This window comes from Phyllobates terribilis, unplaced genomic scaffold (genome assembly GCF_046119375.1).
Source record: "Phyllobates terribilis strain yellow unplaced genomic scaffold, ASM4611937v1 Scaffold_5__5_contigs__length_657084704, whole genome shotgun sequence".
NCBI classification, from domain to species: Eukaryota; Metazoa; Chordata; class Amphibia; order Anura; family Dendrobatidae; genus Phyllobates; species Phyllobates terribilis.
Window position 1 is genome coordinate 59,112,279 of NW_027362765.1, and position 22,677 is coordinate 59,134,955.

Sequence of the window (22,677 nt, forward strand, 5' to 3'; positions counted from 1 at the left end):
AAGGAGCCACTCCTTAGTTGCGCTGACTGTGTGTTTCGGGTCATTGTCATGCTCTAAGACCCAGCCATGACCCATCTTCAATTCTCTTACTGAGGGAAGGAGGTTGTTGGCCAAAATCTTGCGATACATGACCCCATCCATCCTCTCTTCAATGCGGTGCAGTCGTCCTGTCCCGTTTGCAGAAAAGCACCTCCAAAGTATGATGTTTCCCCCACCATGCTTCACGGTTGGGACAGTGTTCTTGGGGTTGTACTCATTCTTCTTCTTCATCCAAACATGGCAAGTGGAGTTGATACCAGAAATTCTGTTTTGGTCTCAACTGACCACATGACCTTCTCCCATGCCTCCTCTGGATCATCCAGAGGGTCATTAGTGAACTTCAAACAGGTCTGGACATGTGCTGGTGGAAGCATGGGGACCTTCCGTGCCCTGTAGGATTTTAATCCATGACGTCATAGTGTGTTATTAACGGTTATGTTTGAGGCTGTGGCCCCAGCTCTCTTCTGGTTCTTGACCAGGTCCTCCCTTGTAGTTCTGGGATGATTCCTGACCTTTCTCAGAATCATCCTTACCTCACGAGGCGAGATCTTTCATGGCGCCCCAGACCGAGGAAGATTGACAGTCATCTTGTATTTCTTCCATTTTCTAATAATTTTGCCAACAGTTGTGGCCTTCTCACCAAGCTGCTTGCCTATTGTCCTGTAGCCCATCCTAGCCTTGTGCAAGTCTACAAATTTGTCCCTGGTGTCCTTAGACAGATCTTTGGTCTTGGCCATGGTGGAGAGTTTGGAGTGTGATTGATTGAATGTGTGGACAGGTGTCTTTTATACAGGTAACAAGTTCAAACAGGTGCAATTAATACAGGTAATGAGGCAGAGTAGGAGGGCTTCTTAAAGAAAAAGTAACAGGTCTGTGAGAGCCAGAATTCTTGCTGTTTGGTAGGTGATCAAATACTTATTTCATGCAATAAAATGCAATTTAATTATCAGCGAAAGCATTAGCCCTCTCTGCCCAAGAGGTAGTCATTGCTCCTGTAGCTTGAGCCTTAACCTCCAGAGGAGGATTCTGACATGATGCTGAGTAAGCTAAGGTTATGGCTGTTTTAACCCACCTAGCTATGGTGGATTTAGTACCCTCCTTACCCTTATTTTGGACCTTTAGGCTATGTGCCCACGATGCGGAAATGCTGCAGATTTTTTCCGCATCTCCCTGGAAGGAAAAATGCATTCTGATTTTACATGCGTTTTTCCTGCCAGGTAGAAGCGTGTGTCAAGCGTTTTTGCATGCATTTCTGCAAGCGGGTTATCAAGCACTTTTCCAAGTGATTTTAGCATCACTTGGGAAAGTGCTTGACAACTTGGTCACACTATATAAATCCAGGCAACCGGCATGGATTTATATAGTGTGACTAAGTTAATAGTTAAAAAAAAGAATAAAAATGGTAAAAAATAAAGATTATACATACCTTCTGATGACCCCCGGTGTTTTCTCCGCTGCGTCCGGTCTGTTGTATGGGTCTCGGTGGTGTGAAAGGACCTGCCATGATGTCATTTAGTCATGTGACAGGTCAGCGGTCGCGTGACCTGTCACATGACTAAATGACGTCATGGACGGTCTTTCACACCACCGAGACCCATACAACCGACCGGACGCAGCGGAGAAAACACCGGGCGCCATCAGAAGGTATGTATAATCTTTATTTTTTATTTTAAATTCTTTTTTTTAACAGGTTCTATGGTACCCGAGTCTGGAGGAGAGTCTCCTCTTCGCCAGACCCGGGTACCATCCGCACATTGAATCGCATAATATCTGCATGTGCACATGTGTTCATACAGATATTATGCGATTCAATGCAAGTCAATGGCGGCAATTACGCTGCGTGTCCGCAAAATTAATGGACATGCTACGTATTTTTCCGCAATGATAATCCGCAGCGGAAATTTCCGCAGCATGGGCACAGCACATGCGGATTATCATTGGGGACCATGGGGCATGCATTACTAAGCGTTTTTTAAGCTTTTTCGCTGCCCACTCTTGAAAAACGCATAGTGGGCACGCAGTCTAAAACAATACAAACTGTTATGATGATTGTGTAACAACTCACATGGGGAAAAAGGTAAAACACAAAAAAAAACTCCAACTGACCCAGCCGGTTTCTGTTCAGACTAGAGATTCTGACCTCGCAGTCCCTAAGGGTTCCTACGTGGGATGGAATAGCCCTAACAACAAGCTAAATGATGGCAGCTCGGACCTATGCTGCCTGAAAGGCCGTTGAGCGCTTCACGTTCCTCCTTATGAACCGGTGGCCAGAACAGTGTTCAATTTACCTACAGAAGGGAAGGAGTGCTGAGATTGGAAGAGATCCCAGAGTGTGTTAAAGCAAACCACAAAAATACAAAATGAAAAGATAAGGTACAAATTGCTTGAGAGTATGCTGCCTAATTCAAAACAAGAAACAGAAGATAGATACAGGGTGAAAAGCATAGAGAAGAACCCTAACTGTTCTTTCACTAACTGACATAAACAACGGCAGTATTGCAGGACATCCAAATGAGAATATCACCTGCAGGAAATACTAGTGGGGGAAAGTATGTATAGCTGCACCCGAAAGATGACTGGGCAGACAAATGAATAAATGAATGCCTGTTAACCTAAAAAGACTAAAGCAAGGATAACCGACAGTAAACACCCGGAGAAAAGGTGTGTGAAGATCTGAGGTTGTGGGTTGTATTAACCACCTAGGCAGGTAAACTATACAATTAGTTTTATTTCTTGCATCCACGGTCTTACAGCAACTCTGGGTAGATGGCAACAATAAGATGCCCCCAGTCCACAAGATCCCAATCCGAGACCGGTAGTTCCACTGCCCCTGTACCAAGCGATACCCACTATCTCCCAACTTTTGGTTGGCCCACAGCTTTTGTATCTCCCACCGGTATAGACAGCAGTCACAGCCTATGCTCCTCCAGATACCACGACTGTAGCCCGTGTATCTAGCTTCAGCCGGCAACAACAACCCTTTCCCTTGTCAGTGTCCTAAGTAATACAAGCCACCCCTCGGAATCGAGCTCGGGCCTCGGGAAACGCACCCCAAAACTAACTGTGCATTAGTAGAGGTATTTTCCTGAGGCCGAGCCCTTCACCTGGGACTGCATGTGAGACCCCTGTGGTGACTGCTCTACTGGGTCTACTATCCCCATCCATATAATGGGACTAGTGGCTGGGAGAACAATGGCTTAATTGAGGCCCCTTGGACACTACCGAGAGTCATGGAATGATTGCTTTACCTAATTACCAATCTCGTGTCTGGCCTTATGGCTCCGGGGTCTGGATGAGCATGGTTGTGTACGTGTGAACTGGGTCTCCCACTGCACCTCTCCCGATCCATTAATGTTTTATTGTGCACCGTAAACTGACGAGCAAGCAAATCTGTCATAAAACACAACAATAAGATTGACGTATCCAGTGCTCTGTGCTGGAAAAAGACTGCATCCCTTAGAGCCATGGACTCCGCTCTACGTTCATTGCTCCAATAGTTTTTAGTCCATGGCCAGCTCTTCCCAATGTGTATCTGCTGTTGCTCTGCCGATAGAGAAGCCGACCACAAAGCACAGGCTCAAGGGTCAAACAAAGACACATGACACAAACATTGACGAGGACTTATGCCATGGGCCTGAGACTTTGAGGTACTTAAGCAGGCACCTTCTGACATCCAAAGAATGAAAAACTAACTCGCCCTAAGATCTTTGATTCTCACAGAAAGACGGTAGGACTATTTCTTGAGATCTATGAAAACTGGAAACTACTTTCCGAAGAAAAGCTGGATCAGTCTTTATGATCACTCTATCTTCCAGGAAGGTTGTGAAGGATGGATTAACTGAGGTGTCCTGTAATTCACCCGCCCATCTAGCTGAGGTTAGGGCCACTAACAGGACTGTTTTCAGGGTGGGTACCATAATAGTGGCAGATGAAATTTGCTAAAATGGATCCCGCATAAGGGCATTCAGTACTAGATTCAATCCCAGGGAGGTACATTAGGGCCCCTTACTGGACGCAAAGGAAGCTTTAATAAATCTACTTACCCACAGGTGTTCAGCGAGTTTTTGATCAAACAGAGCTCCCAAGGCAGCAACATGAACCTTTAGTGTACTGGTAAACAGGTCTTTATTTAGACCCTTTTGAAGAAACTCTAATACTTCTCTAAGGGTGTTTGCCGTTGTGCTGCTCAACTCTGGCTGGAATATTCTAAGAATTTATCCCATACTTTAGCATATTTTAAAGAGTTAACCTTTTTCCTACTTAAAAGGAGAGTGGAAACTCAACTACTGTGAGAACCAACTGACTGATAATAATCCCCTCTCAAGTTCCAAGCCATGAGATGTAGATTGCGAACCTGAGGGTGGAGTACTGGCCCCTGGGACAAAAGACTGGGACTGTTGGGATATCCAGGGATCCTAGGCGGACATAATTCTCAGCCAAGTGAACCAAGCCCTTCTCCGCCAGAAGGGGACGATCAGTATGACCCTGGCTCCCTCTTCCTGTATCTTCTTTACCACCATTGAAATTAGATGAAAGGGTGAAAATGCATAGGCCAAATGAAAGTTCCACTTCTGTAGCAGAGCATCCACCCCACTTGAGGATTCCCCTAAATTCAGGAAAAAAATTTTTGCAACCTGTCAATTCTCCCTTGTAGCGAATAAGTCTATTTCTGGAAGACCCCACAAGGCACAGATATGGCTGAAGATTCCCCGATTTATAGTCCCTTCCCCTTGGCTGAGCGCATGACGGCTTAGGTATTGGCTGAGGAAATATTCTGTTCTGCTAACTGGAAGGTCTTCATCACTTCATCCATCAGAGGGCCTAATTTGGTTTCCCCCTGATGATTTCTGTGGGCCACCATTGTCTTGTTGTCAGACATGACCACCTTGTTTTTCCCTGAAATCCATTTCAGTGAAATCTGTAACGTTTTCCTCACTGCTGTTAATTCCTTTAGATTTGATGAATTTTTCTTCATTGTGATGCCTCATAGACCCTGAAAAATGTGACCATCTAGGTGGGCCCCCCACCATTTTCAATTTGTGTCCGTGGTAATTACTACCAGTTCCTGAGCCGTGCATGGAACTCTTCTCAGGAGGTTCCTTTTGTCCAACCACTAGATTATTGCGCCTCGAACTTCTGCAAATAACTGGATTTTTTGCTCTAGATGATCTGTCATCCCGGCCTGCACTGACAGTATCTCCCATTCAAGGTGTCTCTTATGAATTTGGGCCCACTGGACTGGTGGAATTGTGTCTGTAAGTTAACCTAATAAGGATATTACTCCCCTTATCTAAATCTCCTGGTTCGTCTGAACTTTCAGGATTTTTTGTCTGATTTTCAAAACTTTCTCCTGCGGGAGAAAACAACATTGACGGGTTGAGTCCAGACAGATACCTAGAAAAATTTGAACCTGTAGAGGTCTCAACTTTGACTTGCCTTCATTCACTATCAAAGCCAGCTCTGACAAGATAGCTAGGACCTGACTGCTTTTGTACAGTTTTCCTCCGAATCTCCTATAATTAGGAAATCATCCAGGTAAGACACTATCAAAATGTATTTTTCTATTAGTAGGAAGACATTTCAGCTACAATCTAGGTGCTATGGAAACCTTGAAGAGAAGGCATTGATATTGCAGATGGAGCAAGTTTCCTCTGATCCTTACTGGTCAGGATGGATCGGGACATGGTAATATGCATCCTTCAGTTCTATCATTGACATGAAACAAAACAGGTATAATAGCCTTACGGTGGATTTCAGGCTTTCAATTTTGAATTTTGTGGTTTATAAATGAAAATTTAAAGCTTTTAGATTGATTGAAGTTCTATGAGAACCATCTGGCTTTTATACCGAGAACAGATTGCTGTAAAATCCTGTTCCGATTTCTGACTTTGGTACTTTGATCAGTACCTGTTTTTCTAAAAAAATCACCTCTGGTCCTTTGTCCCTACTCGCATTTCTACCATTCTTCTTGACGGAGTGGAGGAAAAAACTAGACTGAGCTTTAGCCTTCCCCCCTACCCGAAAAATGGCGTCATGGTTGCATAGATCTTCCCCTATTGGGGTTAGGCTTATTGAACAGGAACCCCCTGCCCCTCCCGCTGTCATTCCTCTGGTTTCTCTCGAAGCCCTGAAAGGATCTTTTGAATCTAGGAAGAAAGAAAGGGAGCAGAGCCAAACAAATACCCCCCTGACAGGGAATAGCACAAAGGTTCATTTTAGACTGAATATCTGCCGACCCGACCAGTTCTTAAGCCAGAGAGCTCTGTGGGCAGAGTTAGAAAGGACACAGGGGTGGACGGAAAACTTAATGCTATCTACAGATGCATCTGCCAGGAAATCTGCCGCTTTCTGAATCGCATGCAGGGCTTCTAAGAATTGATATCTTGGACATTATTTCTTATTTGGCAGTCTAATTGCTGTAACCATTTAATTAGGGACCTAGCTGTACAAGTAGCCAAAATACTAGGCTTAAAAAAACAGCTACTACTTCCCATGCTCCCCTAAGAAAAGTGTCTGCTTTTTCATCTAAGGGGTCTTTAAGGGAACCTAGATCATCAAAAAGGAGTGCCACATTTTAGCCACCGCCACATCAATTTTTGGGTTTCTCCCAAAGCTCTCACAAATCTTCCTTACATGGGTACTTCCTCTTAAGTGCATTATGGGCCAAGACCTTTTCCAACAGGTTTCTTCCACTCTTTCTTAATGAGGGAAAGTAGATTCTTATGTACCGGTAATACTTCATATCTACGCTTCTCTAACCCCCTAAACATAGTTTCCTGGAGTACTAAGGTTTCTCTAGGTGATTTCACTCCCATGGTAGATCTGACGACCTTACTCAATTTTCCTGTATCTTTACCCAAGAAGCATGGACGCCGATATTCATCATCTGAGGAGGATGACTCTGAAGAATAATTGGCAATTAATTCACTGGAATCTTCCTCAGAAATGTTTTCAACGGAGACATGACGTTTACTTGAAGAGTAGGAGGGAGCGTTGATTTGTCGCATCTCTTTCCTAACTGTATTTTTAACTTATTCCTTATTCTATGATTTAATATCCTGGAACAAGGATGGAGACTCTTCAGCTACTGTTTTCTCAATATAGGAGCGACAGTACAGCGCTTCTTAATATACGAGTTGGACAACCTTTCTTTACTTAAGTCACATACTCTGTTTTTACTCTTTGCTTTAGCCTTCCTAGGCTTATCCTAGGAAATATATCAATAACAACCAAAAAGTATGTAAACTATAATATTAGTACTCACTCCATTCTATGCCTTGGAAACTACTGTGCCAGGAGGAGGTTTTGGGTCATTTACCGAATAACCGCTGGGCATCCCTGGAGTGTCCATACTGCCACTTTTGTAGCTGTGAATCCACTGCCCGCCGAAAGGAGTAACTGCAGCTCTTCTACATTGAAGATAGAGGAGGGGAGAAAGTAAGGAGGAGGGTGGCATTTTATTCCAATTGGAGATGGGCTCACTCCCTGACCTCCAACCAGGTGTTTACAGGTCCCACTTTCCAAACTCGAAAGCTGACTTTTTTTTGCAGAGCTCACAGTCTGCTGCCACATCCGACCCAGCCTTCACCCAGCTTGGCTGTGTGCCCCGGGTGAACTTCCCTGCCCCGGAAGTGTACACACCTGCGTACTATGTCACTTCCGGCCCTGACTTCCGAACTCGGAAGTGACCCACCGGTAGCAGAGCGGCGTCCCCTCCTTATTCCAGCAATTGCCCTGAAGGACAGGGAAGGACAGCAGACCCCATGAGTGGAACTAGAGGATCATTGGCTGCAGGTCCCGGGGACGTCTCCTGCAACTCCTGAAGAAATTTCTCCAGGTATCTCCAACTTCACCCTGCAGGGCTGTAGGTCTCCTCTCACAGGAACACCTGGGGCGGATACTCTCTGTATGGTTCTGTCAAAGTGTAGGGAAAAATGTGTGGGTTTTTTTGCAATCTCAAACAGATTTATTGTTTGGAAAATGAAGCAATGTTTTTTTAACACCATCCAAAAATTATTCCTTCTTTTGAGAACAGCAGTATTTCTTCTTTTTCTTAATTGTAGAAGCAATGGCTTTATAAAAAACCGTCCACACATTATTTCTTCTTTAGGTGCAGTTTAAGGTTTCTTAAGTTCATCCTATGCAGGGTAGGGTCCCCAACAGCAGTACAGTATAAATCTAAAACCTAATGGACATGTAAGAGATGTGTGGTTGTTAAAGATGAGTGAATCTGCCAAACCTTGAAATCACAAAGTCATGTGTTATTCTTGAGTTACGATGAGATAAAGAAGAGATCCTGAGGAGCAGATGTCAGGCAGTTCTTCTCGTCGTCCGGTCATTTTTTCCCTCTGTTGCATTTTCAACCTGTTCACTGTAGGCCAGGACTTCAGGCCTCAAAAGTCACTGTGTGTAACACATCCGTGACATGCGAAGTGCAGTGACCTCTGCGGTCAGGTAGCAACCGGAACTCCCAACCCAGAGTGAACAGACTGGGAGATGTGGCCCACAATGTGGTAATGAAGAGATGGCTCTGAGGACAAAGCAGCGAAAAGTGGAGGGGCCAGACATGTGAGCGAGGTCAGGTTTTTTTTGTTTTTTTTTTTTACTTTTGCCCGCAGTCTACGGTTTAGCAAAATAGCTACTAGGTAACAGTGATTTTGCCTAATCCGCAAGAAGTGAATTTAGAATAATCTAAAAAATGCTGATCTGTTTTTGTATATTCAGTTTTATACTAATACATTTGCTTATCTGTCTCTTAGAAGTGGCAAAGTTTGAAAAAGCAAAGTGTACAACAAAGATAGGTAGGATATGTGCGGCTGTGTAGGACAACTAGTAACTGCTTCAAAAGCAGCAAGGTACAGGTTGAACATGATGATCAAGCAGGAGATACCCAGCTTTGTAGGGGCTTCACCATTGGTGGCAGCAGTATACTATAGAAAATGATTGAAAAGCAGATAGGTGAAATAGCCAATCTAATCATTGACATCAGCTATAGGTGATTGAAAATTCTCACTAATCCATACCTGATTAATTGACAAAAATGTAAGGTTTTCCGCACTTGTGGAATACAATCTGGTCCACTTTGGTATGACAAAGCCTCCTGCTGTACTGAACACATTTTCTGACAGTACATTGGAGGCTGGACAAGAGTGTAGCCACATAATCCACTTCCACTCCACTAATACACTTGCTGAAAGCTAAGGAGGACAATTGTGACCTACTTTTGCAAGTACTAGTGCCAGACAGCTGATGCCAGTGGTGGTGACACTACTTGTGACTCCCACATCCTTATTGACAGATGCTGCAATGTTTTTTTTTATACATATATTATCAGGTTCATTGCCATTTTTTCACTTGCCGTACAATTTTTATTACACTAGAATTACATTTTGTCACTGTTTTGAACCACAGTACCTCTCTTCCCAAAAAGGATCAAACAACAAAACCTAAGTAAATGGCTCCATTTTACTTTAATTTCTTGTAATCTCTTGTTTGCTAATATAGAAATTGCCTTCAGTAAAGAAGTGTTACATTTGCAAATTGATTTGATTGTTCTCAATGGGAGAAACAAAATAATAATCTTATAGTTATGATACCTTTTAATGGCTAGCAAAAATAAAATAGTTGATGTTACGAAGCAAGCTTTTGAGACTGCTTAGGTCTCTTCATCAGGCATGGTATAACAAAGTATCTGAAGAAACACAAATATATACACAAAAAGAGCAGATGCATAGCATAACAAATGGACATTTAAATAACAAACTGAGCTCAGAGAGTGAATCCTTGGTTAGTTTAGATAAGTGGTGTGAAAGTTTTGTTGTCCCAATATCCATGTAAGATCAGGAACCTGATGTTCTCTTTGTGGATATTGAAAATTCCAACATACAGTGCTGGCCAAAAGTATTGGCACCCCTGCAATTCTGTCAGATAATACTCAGTTTCTTCCTGAAAATGATTGCAATCACAAATTCTTTGGTATTATCATCTTCATTTAATTTGCTTGCAAGGAAAAAACACAAAAGAGAATGAAGCAAAAATCAAATCATTGATCATTTCACACAAAACTCCAAAAATGAGCCGGACAAAAGTATTGGCACTCTCAGCCTAATACTTGGTTGCACAACCTTTAGCCAAAATAACTGCGAACAACCGCTTCTGGTAACCATCAATGAGTTTCTTACAATGCTCTGCTGGAATTGTAGACCATTCTTCTTTGGCAAACTGCTCCAGGTCCCTGATATTTGAAGGGTGCCTTCTCCAAACATTTTGAGATCTCTCCACAGGTGTTCTATGGGATTCAGGTCTGGACTCATTGCTGGCCACCTTAGAAGTCTCCAGTGCTTTCTCTCAAACCATTTTATTGTGCTTTTGGAAGTGTGTTTTGGGTCATTGTCCTGCTGGAAGACCCATGACCTCTGAGGGAGACCCAGCTTTCTCACACTGGGCCCTACATTATGCTGCAAAATTTGTTGGTAGTCTTCAGACTTCATAATGCCATGCACACGGTCAAGCAGTCCAGTGCCAGAGGCAGCAAAGCAACCCCAAAACATCAGGGAACCTCCGCCATGTTTGACTGTAGGGACCGTGTTCTTTTCTTTGAATGCCTCTTTTTTTTTCCTGTACACTCTATGTTGATGCTTTTTCCCAAAAAGCTCTACTTTTGTCTCATCTGACCAGAGAACATTCTTCCAAAACGTTTTAGGCTTTCTCAGGTAAGTTTTGGCAAACTCCAGCCTGGCTTTTTTATGTCTCGGGGTAAGAAGTGGGGTCTTCCTGGGTATCCTACCATACAGTCCCTTTTCATTCAGACGCCAACGGATAGTACGGGTTGACACTGTTGTACCCTCGGACTGCAGGGCAGCTTGAACTTGTTTGGATGTTAGTCGAGGTTCTTTATCCACCATCCGCACAATCTTGCGTTGAAATCTCTCGTCAATTTTTCTTTTCCGTCCACATCTAGGGAGGTTAGCCACAGTACCATGGGCTTTAAACTTCTTGATGACACTGCACACGGAAGACACAGGAACATTCAGGTCTTTGGAGATAGACTTGTAGCCTTGAGATTGCTCATGCTTCCTCACAATTTGGTTTCTCAAGTCCTCAGACAGTTCTTTGGTCTTCTTTCTTTTCTCCATGCTCAATGTGGTACACACAAGGACACAGGACAGAGGTTAAGTCAACTTTAATCCATGTTAACTGGCTGCAAGTGTGATTTAGTTATTGCCAACACCTGTTAGGTGTCACAGGTAAGTTACAGGTGCTGTTAATCACACGAATTAGAGAAGCATCACATGATTTTTCAAAGGGTGCCAATACTTTTGTCCACCCCCTTTTTTAGGTTTGGTGTGGAATTATATCCAATTTGGCTTTAGGACAATTCTTTTTGTGTTTTTTTCATTGAAGACAAATTAAATGAAGAGAATAATACCAAAGAATTTGTGATCGCAATCATTTTCAGGAAGAAACTGAGTATTATCTGACAGAATTGCAGGGGTGCCAATACTTTTGGCCAGCACTGTATCTCTGGTTGCTTTTAATTGCATCAACTTCACGTGCACGCCAACACCTGCACGCAGACCTCACCTCTATAGAAAAGCACCCGGGGTCATAGACTGTCTCCAAAAGTGCAAAATTCCGCTATTGACAATAGTTTGGACATGAGAGAAGTCTTTAGAGACCCAGTATAAGAGGGTGACCGGAACGGTCATGTGCTTCTCCCTTGATTAGAAAAACGGTTATAACCTGTGTATACAAAAAAGTGTTTTATATTGCATAGAATATTATAGGCACCAAGGTGCACAGTTAATATATTGCTATGTTATGTGGATGACTCAATGTGTTCTGATAAATGTATTAGATATAGGGAAAGGATAAGATTAGTACATAGACATAGGTTAAGATTTAGCTGTAAAATAGGATTGGGTATAGTGCAGTGGTGTGCACACTAAGTTAATGAAGTAGACAGGTTTAGGATAGAAGCAGTTAATGTGTTCAGGAACAGCTCCAGTGTGGGAGGGGCAGGGCCAGTAAACCAGGGGAACACTTCTTAGTTAGTGCTAGGAGAGTAAGAGATTAGATGGAGATGAGCAGTAGTTGGAGGTCTGAGGGCATGTCGAGACCTTGCTGTTCAGCAGCAAGAGAACATCAGCCATAAATTAGGAGCGGAAATTCCTCAAACGTCCGGGGCATATGGTCCAACTGAGGCACTGAGAATCATGCCTCAATATCTTTCTAGGAGAGGAAGACGGACAGGGAATCGCATAAAGGAGATGGGACCGGACTCATGGCAGCTGCAGAGCCGGATGGAGTATCCCAGGGGTCATAGTTGCCAGAGAGAAAGGGATAGCTCAGGATGAGCGAAGAGTGGATATCAGAACGTGCTGTTCTATGGACTTTGAAAACCAAAACGTTTGTTCCCAATACTGAGTGTTTCAATATGATGAAAATGGACAGTTAAGTAAACTTCTTTATTATAAAACAAATTTGATGTCCACTAATGTGTGTTCTGTGGTTCCTGAAGTTGAAGAACCAGAGACAGCAGAGGCCTGCAACCAAAACATGAGTGTTACGCACCACATGCATAGCATAGGACAATTATTTTTAGGGTGCCAGGGTGTGGGAACACAGCAGCCCCTCGCCCATGAGTACTGCCCTGCGCACCTTACACCAGCACTCTACTCCAGCTACCATGATACTGCCATCTGATACAAGTGGATCTACATGTCACAAGTGGATCTACATGTCCCAGCTGGCCCCTCTAGAACATCTAGCATCTCCATTGTGGCACAAGACATATGCATATTATTTAAGAGAGACAAATCCAGTGTGAATGGTCCCATAAAGCATTACATAGAGTATGTGCATGTATGCTTCATGAGAGATAAATGCTCAGTGTGAACAGTCACTTAAATTCAATTGCTTGAATTTTTCAGGTTCAGCGAAATTCTAAAAATTTTAAACAAATTTGATTTGCATAGAACCAATTCGCTCATCTCAAATTATCATCCGTCATCACGATGCAGAACGTGCAGTTACTACAGGACCGAGCAGATGTGACATCCAGTGAGTTGCAGGTGACAATCATACTGATTGGTGTTATTTTTTTTCTTATCATCTCAACTCTTCAGACATTCATTACTGCTTCTCCCGATCATGATTGTTTCTTGTAGAGTTTGCCGCCCAGATGTCTCCAGTTCCACACACTAGCGTATAAATCGGACAAGTACAATCCAATAAAAAGTCAGATTGCACTCAGACCAATGTTATTCAATGAGGCAGTGCAGATCTGCATATTTTTTTCAGTTGTGTTCGGCATAAGAAAAAATCGCAGCAGTCGATTGGCATCTGATTGTTACTGATACTGGATAATTCTGTAACACAGGAATCTGTAAATGGTCTTGTAAAAGATTAATAGCTGCTGAGTAAAAAAACGGATTGCATACGGACAGCACACAGATGACAAGTGAGAATAAAATATCTTCCCAATCACCTGGGTGAGAATGGGACAAATTGCACAGGTCTGCAAAATTAAAATTGTTTGAAAAGTAAGAGGTGATTTTTATATACTTTCCATACTTTTCTCAAAACTGTGTTCTAGTGTATTGCAGTGATGTTCCTGGGCTGATGGAAAAATGTAACATGGAGTACAATGTGAGAGTGTTAGGCGCCGGGCGCTTGCTGGATCAGAAATAGGTTCTGAGTCATCAGTAGATTCTGTGGTCTCCCATTCTGGTCCAGCTGGGGCTGATGCTGCACAGCATCGCCGTCAGTCCCAACGCCTAGCCAATGCACGAGAGGTACAAGTGCTATCTCGTGTATTTGTGCCTAGCAACATGAAGCACAGGTTGCAGAGAGAGACTAGGCTACTGCAGCCTAAGTCCAAGATGCATCGCACTGAGCATGCCCGTGACATGGCGGACCGTGATTGGTGGTTCAGGAACCAGCTGATCCGGTGACCTGGCACCGCCTGATTGGTCACAGGTGACGCCACCAATGGTGCGACAGTGGGGCAGGGCTTAGTTTTTAAAAGGCCCGCCCACAAACATGGTGGCATTCTCAGATCATTTGAGCTGGTTGTTTGTGGTGTGCACGCTTTCCTCTTGAGCTCCTCGAGCCATATTGAGCGGGTCGGCTCAGTCCGGTAGCGCGCAGGCTGAGTGTACGAATACCCGGCGGGAATCACACCCGCACACTAGCGCCAACTCCTATAGCGTAGCGCCTGTATCGAAGACAGGGCTACTGCTTCTTCCCCGGTCACACGTCTCCCTGCGGTACTTGGAGATTGTGTGAACCGTTATACCCGCACCCTAGCGCCAACTCCTATAGCGTAGCGCCTGTATCGAAGACAGGGCTACTGCTTCTTCCCCGGTCACACGTCTCCCTGCGGTTCTTGGAGATTGTGTGAACCGTTATACCCGTTCCGTGTGCCGTAACACGGAGGGGTTAGGCAGTTTGTAGGTGCGTCGCCGGACGCTCATCTTCCGTGCAGTTAAGCGGAGATAGAGCATACCGCTATACCCGGTTCCGTGTGTTGTTAACATGGAAGGGTATCATTTTAGTTGGTTACTTCCCTTTCCACCCGGGAAGTGTTCGGCAGCAGTCCACCAGGCTGCATCGCGGACCCCGGGGTCGTTTGCATTCCTATTTAATAAAATTGTTTGCAACCGTCCCCTTAACAGTATCTGAGCGCCAGGGTCTTGCCGAACATGGCCGACAATCAGCAGCTGCAGCGCTACATACAGCAACTAGAGACCAGACTTAGATCTCTGGAACAAGCTGCCCCGGTTGCTCATACCACTGCAGTGGCTACCCAGGCAGCTTCTCTAGCAGCCAATATGATTAACTCGGCTGCGACCACTGCAAGTGCTCCATTACCCCGCTTTGCCCTTCCAGAAAAATTTTCTGGGGACAGTAAATTCTGCAGGGGTTTTATTAATTTATGCTCCATACACTTGGAGATGATGGAGGCACGGTTCCCCTCCGAAAGAGCCAAAGTGGGATATGTCATCTCATTACTCTCCTACCGGGCTCTGGAGTGGGCTACTCCTCTGTGGGAGCGAAATGACCCGGTAGTGGCTAATGCGGGTCTTTTCCTTAAAACCCTAAAGAGTGTATTCCTGGGGCCTCAGGTTACGCATGATACGACTCTCAAGCTTCTTGCGTTGAGCCAGGGTTCGGGCACCGCCAGTCACTATGCCATCCAGTTCAGAACCTTTGCGGCTGAGCTGGATTGGGCTGAGCGGTCGCTAATCCCAGTGTTTTGGAGGGGGCTGGCTGGGCATATTAAAGATGCCCTAGCTACCAGGGAGATTCCAAACTCTCTGGAAGAGTTAATTACACTTGCTAACCGAATAGATCTGCGTCATGCAGAACGCAAGTTAGAGCTGGAGGTTTCCAGACCTCGGTTTCGGTTGGCACCCGCTTTCTCTAGGCCTATCTCCAAACCCGCGGTTCCCAACCCGGAGCCTGAGGTTATGGACATATCCCGGACTAAGTCTAAGCCCCCCCGTTCCCGACCTGCACATTCCTTGGAGTACCCCGTTAATAAGGTTTCCAAGCAGTCGGGAAATGAGGGTGTCTAACCACCGTTGGAGGGGGTGTGTTAGATTCAGGGGTTTCGTCCTCCAAATTATTTTATGAGGTGACGTTGTCCTTCGGAACAACCATGGTTACTTCCAAGGCGTGGGTGGATTCTGGAGCTGATGGCAATTTTTTGTCTTCAGCATTTGCCCAGAGGCATGCCATTCCTATGGAGTTACTGTCTAGGTCAATGAACATCAGGGTGGTCAATGGTTCTCTGCTGGATACACAAATCACTCACCAGTCTATTACCCTCACCATGTCGTTTCCTCAGGGTCACCGGGAGGTTATCTCCTTCCTTATTATCCCCGGGGGATTAGATGAGGTGTTATTGGGCCTTCCTTGGCTACGCCGTCACTCTCCACACATTGACTGGAGTACAGGGAGAATTTCTTCCTGGGGTAAAGATTGTGTGCCCCAGTGTATGGTTACAGCCGCCTGAGGGGCAGTCTCAGAGCCTTCTCCCGACTTGTCCGCCCTGCCTGTGCAATATCTGAGCTTTGCGGATGTCTTTTCTAAAAAAGCTGCTGAGACTTTACCTCCCCACCGACCGTATGACTGCCCTATTGACCTGGTTCCCGGTACTGAGCCCCCTCGCGGTAGGGTCTACCCTCTGTCTGTACCCGAAACCCAGGCCATGTCTGACTATATCAAGGAGAATCTGGCTCGGGGGTTTATCAGAAAATCAGTCTCTCCTGCGGGTGCGGGGTTTTTCTTCGTCCAGAAGAAAGGGGGTGATTTGCGTCCCTGCATTGATTACAGAGGATTAAATGCCATCACTATCAAGAAAAAATATCCTCTGCCCCTTATTTCTGAGCTATTTGACAGATTGCGAGGGGCTCATATTTTCACTAAGCTGGACTTGCGAGGGGCATATAATCTAGTGCGAATCCGTGAGGGCGACGAGTGGAAAACAGCCTTTAACACTTGTGATGGCCATTACAAGTATCTCGTCATGCCTTTCGGATTATGCAATGCCCCTGCGGTTTTTCAAGATTTTGTCAACGATATCTTTTGGGATTTGCTGCTATCTTCCATGGTAGTCTATCTTGATGATATTCTTATTTCGTCCCCGGATCTCTCCACACACCGAGAGGATGTTCGCAGGGTTTTCGAGCGATTGCGAGCAAATTCTTTGTACTGTAATCTGGAGAAGTGTCAATTTGAACGAGAGTCATTACCATTCCTGGGCTACATCATATCCAGTAAGGGATTGGCTATGGATCCACAAAAGTTGGTGGCGGTACAGAACTGGTAGGAGCCCCATTCACTTAAAGCGGTACAACGCTTCATGGGCTTTATTAACTACTACCGGCAGTTCATACCACATTTTTCCACCCTGGTGGCTCCCTTAGCCGCTTTAACCCGGAAGGATGCCAATCCCAAGGACTGGTCTCAGGAGACATCCGAGGCGTTCCGGGAGATTAAATCCTACTTTGCTAGAGCTCCCATTCTCCATCGCCCGGATGTGGGCAAGCCATTCTTCCTGGAGGTCGATGCCTCCTCTGTCGGAGCAGGAGCGGTTCTTTCCCAAAAGAATGAACAGGGTCGGACAAGACCATGTTTTTTCTTCTCCAAGACCTTCTCTCCAGCAGAGAAGAATTATACGATTGGTGACAAGGAATTGCTGGCTATTAAGATGGCTTTTTCGTAATGGAGGTACCTCTTGGAGGGAGCTAAGCATCCTTTCGTGGTATATTCTGATCATAAAAACCTTTCATACCTACAGACGGTGCAGCGTCTTAACCCGAGGCAGGCCAGGTGGTCTCTTTTCTTTTCCCGATTCAATTTTTCTGTTTATTTTTTAAAAGGAGAAAAGAACCCTCGGGTGGACGCTTTGTCCCGGTCTATGGATACGGCTGAGGACGAGCCAAGGCTCATTGTTCCGCCAGAGTGTATGCGGACGCTGGCTCCAGTGTCTCTAAACCAGGTTCCTCCCGGGAGGATGTTCGTTCCTCCAAATTTACAGAATGAGGTACTGTCCTGGGCACATGCCTCCAGGATCGGAGGTCATTTTGGGGTCAAGCGTACCACAGAGCTTCTCCAACGGTCGTATTGGTGGCCTCGGTTATCCCAGGACGTTAAGGAGTATGTCCAAGCGTGTGTCTCCTGTGCGAGAAATAAATCGTCCCGTCAGAGGCCGGCTGGTCTTCTTCATCCGTTACCCGTGGCGTATAGACCTTGGGAGCTGGTTGGGATGGATTTTATTGTTGAGTTGCCTAAGTCCCGGGGAAACACGACTATATGGCTGGTGTCTGACCATTTCTCTAAGATGGTTCACCTGGTCCCTCTGCCTAGGGTCCCTTCCTCCCGGGTTCTGGCATCATTGTTCATTCGTCACGTTTTCCGTCTCCACGGGATGCCTGATAGGATTGTCTGTGACGCGGACCACAGTTTTCCTCCCGGTTTTGGAGAGAATTGTGTAATTTGCTCAGCATTGAACTAATTCTTTCCAATGCCTATCACCCGGAGACCAATGGTCTGGTGGAACACACTAACCAGACGCTGGTGACATACTTGCGCCATTTCGTTTCGGCCAACCAGAATGACTGGTCGATATTGCTTCCCTGGGCAGAGTTTGCCTTAAACAACGCAGTGGCGGATTCCACGGGTCAGACTCCCTTTCTCCTAAATAATGGTCAACATCCGCGAGTCCCGGTTCCTATGCCGGTTTCCTCTGTGGAACCTGGGGTCAGAGATTGGGCTCTGGAGGTTTGGGATCATACCCAGGAGGCTATTTTGGCTTCTAAGAATCGGATGAGAGAGTCGGCTGACGCTCATCGTCGTCCAGCCCCCATATTCTCCCCGGGCGACAGAGTGTGGCTCGCGGCTCGCAACATCAGAGTACGCAGGGAATCCGCTAAGTTTGCTCCCCGTTTTATTGGTCCTTTCAGAATCCTGGCCCAAATAAACCCCGTAGTGTACCGGTTACAATTACCTCGACACATGAGGATTCACGACACCTTTCATGTGTCGCTTCTCAAGCCGGTTCGTCTGACCAAATTTTCGGAACCCCAATCTGCTCCAGACACCAGGGGTGATGATTTCGAGGTACAGGCGATTGTGGGGTCTAAGATGGTTCGGGGGAAATTTTTTTACCTTGTACACTGGAGAGGTCATGGATCTGAGGATCGCTCCTGGGAGCCAGTGGACCACATTCATGCCCCCTTGCTCATTGAGGAATATGAGCGTCAAGTGGAGGGGGAGGTTAGAAGGGGGATAATGTTAGGTGCCGGGCGCTTGCTGGATCAGAAATGGGTTCGGAGTCATCAGTGGATTCTGTGGTCTCCCATTCTGGTCTAGCCAGGGCTGATGCTGCACAGTATCACCGTCGGTCCCAACGCCTAGCCAATGCACGAGAGGTACAAGTGCTATCTCGTGTATTTGTGCCTAACAACATGAAGCACAGGTTGCAGAGAGAGACTAGGCTACTGCAGCCTAAGTCCAAGATGCATCGCACTGAGCATGCCCGTGACATGGCGGACCGTGATTGGTGGTTCAGGAACCAGCTGATTCGGTGACCTGGCACCGCCTGATTGGTCACAGGTGACGTCACCAATGGTGCGACAGTGGGGCAGGGCTTAGTTTTTAAAAGGCCCGCCCACAAACATGGTGGCGCGCTCAGATCATTTGAGCTGGTTGTTTGTGGTGTGCACGCTTTCCTCTTGAGCTCCTCGAAGAGCCATATTGAGTGGGTCGGCTCAGTCCGGTAGCACGCCGGCTGAGTGCACGAATACCCGGCGGGAATCACACCCGCACACTAGCGCCAACTCCTATAGCGTAGCGCCTGTATCGAAGACAGGGCTACTGCTTCTTCCCCGGTCACACGTCTCTCTGCGGTTCTTGGAGATTGTGTGAACCGTTATACCCGCACCCTAGCGCCAACTCCTATAGCGTAGCGCCTGTATCGAAGACAGGGCTACTGCTTCTTCCCCGGTCACATTTCTCCCTGCGGTTCTTGGAGATTGTGTGAACTGTTATACCCGTTCCGTGGGCAGTAACACGGAGGGGTTAGGCAGTTTGTAGGTGCGTCGCCGGACGCTCATCTTCCTTGCAGTTAAACGGAGATAGAGCATACCGCTATACCCGGTTCCGTGTGTTGTTAACACGGAAGGGTATCATTTTAGTTGGTTACTTCCCTTTCCACCCGGGAAGTGTTCGGCAGCAGTCCACCAGGCTGCATCGCGGACCCCGGGGTCGGTTGCGTTCCTATTGAATAAAATTGTTTGCAACCGTCCCCTTAACAGAGAGAGTGGAGACTCTTTATTGCTTCATCCAAAAAAAAGGTCTGAAAGCAGTGCTACTGCACAATAGCAGCAAGTATGCTTCAGTGTGTGTAGGGCATTCTGTGCAGTTGAAGGAAAGCTATGAGAATTTAGACTTTATTCTCAAGAAACTTAATTACAAGGATCAAGGCTGGTCAATATGTGGTGATCTGAAAGTTCTCTCTTTGCTCCTTGGGGAGCAAGGAGGATACACAGAGTACCCATTTATTGTGTAAATGGGACAGCCGGGACAGGACTCATCACTGGCGCCGCAAAAGTTGGCCAATGAGAGTATCTTTGCAACCCGGATTCAAGAACAAAGTTTATTTGATCTCATTAAATTTCTCCTGCCACCAATCCACATTAAGCTTGGACTGATGAAGCAGTTTTTGAAAGCTCTACTGAAAGGAAAGACTTTTAAGTACCTGTGTACCAAGTTTCAGGGACTGTCTGCAGCAAAACTGAAGGAAGGCATTTTTGTGAAGGACCAAGTGTTCGAAACAAAAATGAAAGCTGTTGAGAAAAGGGTTTGGGATTATTTTAAAGAAGTCATGTACAAATTTCTAGGTCACAACAAAGACCCAAAATTTAAGTCCATTGTGAAGGAACATGCTGAAACGTTTCAAAACCTTGGATTGTCTAATGAATTTGAAGTTACATATTTTACATTCCTAATAGGGCTAATTTCCTGGAAGCCTTGGTGCTGTTACTGAAGAGCATGGAGAAAGATTTCATCAGGATATCAAGGAGATGGAACAATGATACCAAGGTAGATGGAAAATCAACAAGAGGGGGGATCTGCAGACCTTCTATTAGAGAAAAAGTATTGAGAGAAGTTTTGAAGAGAAAAGGAATAGGGGCAAGAATTAATTTCCAATAAAGATGCAAAATGAATTTTCAATAAATTTTTATATATAATATTGTGTACATTTTTGGCTACAATAAAGATTTTTCTTGTTCATCTCACTTGTACGTAATTTCACGTGCGTTTTGTGCAAAATCCATACTTGATGATTAAAACTAGAAGTGTTTTTTTAAAGCAGGGCATAAGAAAACATAAGAATCAGTCATTGGATTTGAAACAATTTTCACAAACCCAAATTTTGCATACCTGGGTCATTTATACGCAAGTGTGAGCCACATCAGTGTATTAAAAATTGCTCCGATGTTCATCTTGAAAAGTTGTCATTCCATATGTCATGCGAGTGTACGATTTTTTTTCTCACCTATCATCCGTATACCATCTGTGTGACATGTGTATAACAATGTGTTTTTAACATAATCTTTTGCATACTATAATGCTCTATATAACTTAAAGCTAGTTTGCAAAACTAATAAAGCAATCTTATATAAAGATATAGATAGATGATAGAAAGATATTAGCTATATAATAGATAGATAATAAATAGATTAATATTGGATAGAGCTGCCTCGCGGAGCGCAGTGTGAGGCCGGAGTGGCTGCTGCTAAAGGCCTACCTATGTAGCCTCACTTCATAGGCTTTTAACAATGGATTTGGGGAACGTCGTGGGAAGCTGAATTCCGTCAAACCTGCGTGGGACCCCTATTTTATAATAAATTGGTGGACGAGGGACAGTGTCTTGTTTTTATTTCTCTCTTTCTATGATTTTCAGTTTTCAATTCCATTTCAGGTTTCCAAAAACCTGACACCTCTCCATTACTAATACCAGGGCTTGATATCAGCTGTGTTTCTGGGCAATTCACGGCTGACATCAACCCCAAGCCCCATTACCTTGATTGCCAATGCACCAGGGCAATCGAGAAGAATGAAGGTGAAGTGCCAGAAATGGAACATCTCATTTGATGATCCACTTCTGGGGCGGCTCAGGGCTCTATCCATCTATTCTCAGGATTCTGGCTGTGAATTGCTGATGCCATTTCCTTGTTCCTTTGAGATTTGTACGTAAAAATCGAACGCCATGTTCCATCCTTTTTTTTTTATAGCACCCATTGACTTGCATTGGCGAGTCTCGTCCAATATACACGACCATACGCAACATGCTGCGATATATTTTTTTCTCAGCCCAATTACAACTGAGGAAAAACTTGCCGATCAGCAATGACTCATTAATTAAAATTGGTGGAATGCAATTTTTTCTGGCATTGCAGTCAGTGTATTTATACGCAGATGTGAGCGAACCCTAAAGGCTCGCTCACATGAGCAGATGAATCGGATGAGTGCAATCAGATAAAAAAAGTGATTGCACTCGGACCAATGTTATTCAATGAGGCAGTGCAGATCTGCGTTTTTTTTCTCAGCTGTATTTGGTGTGAGGAAAAATTTGTTGCATGCGGCGATTTCACTTCGAAATCTGATGGGTGTGAGAAAAAAAATCAAATGCCGTACAGACCATAAGCATGGCATTAGATTTTTATGGATACATTATAATTTTGTAAGATGAGGAAAACCCAGGCACTTTCCTAAGGCGACTTTGCAGGAGGCCTTGCTGTCGGTTTTGTAGAGGCATTGCCACCAGCATCTTTCACTTTATTTTGGAAGGTGAATGAAGAATAAACATTTCACTTCTTTTAATCACTTCAGAGTTTCTGGAATACAGACACGGATGCACCCTCTGTACAAATGAGCGTGCTTCATATACGTCGTAGACGCACGGCTCTACTTCACTTTGTATTCACACCCTGCTCTTCTCCGTATGCGTCTTCCATGCACAGCTCCACATTGTACATTGTACACATGGTTCCACTTCGTACACACACGGCCCCGCTCCAAACGCGTCGTACACACACGGCCCAGCTCCAAAAATGTCGTACG

The 22,677-nt window shown here is 45.1% G+C and overlaps 1 protein-coding gene across 1 annotated transcript in view; it reads left to right on the forward strand.

Moving 5' to 3' along the window:
• The window catches only part of LOC141272042 (uncharacterized), a 102,246-nt gene that overhangs the window by 39,547 nt on the left and 40,022 nt on the right, over window positions 1-22,677 (forward strand). Inside the window, exon 9 of the mRNA XM_073682329.1 lies at window positions 21,677-21,681. Within this exon, the coding sequence (XP_073538430.1) occupies window positions 21,677-21,681 (5 nt within the window). The remainder of the gene's footprint in view (window positions 1-21,676; window positions 21,682-22,677) is intronic.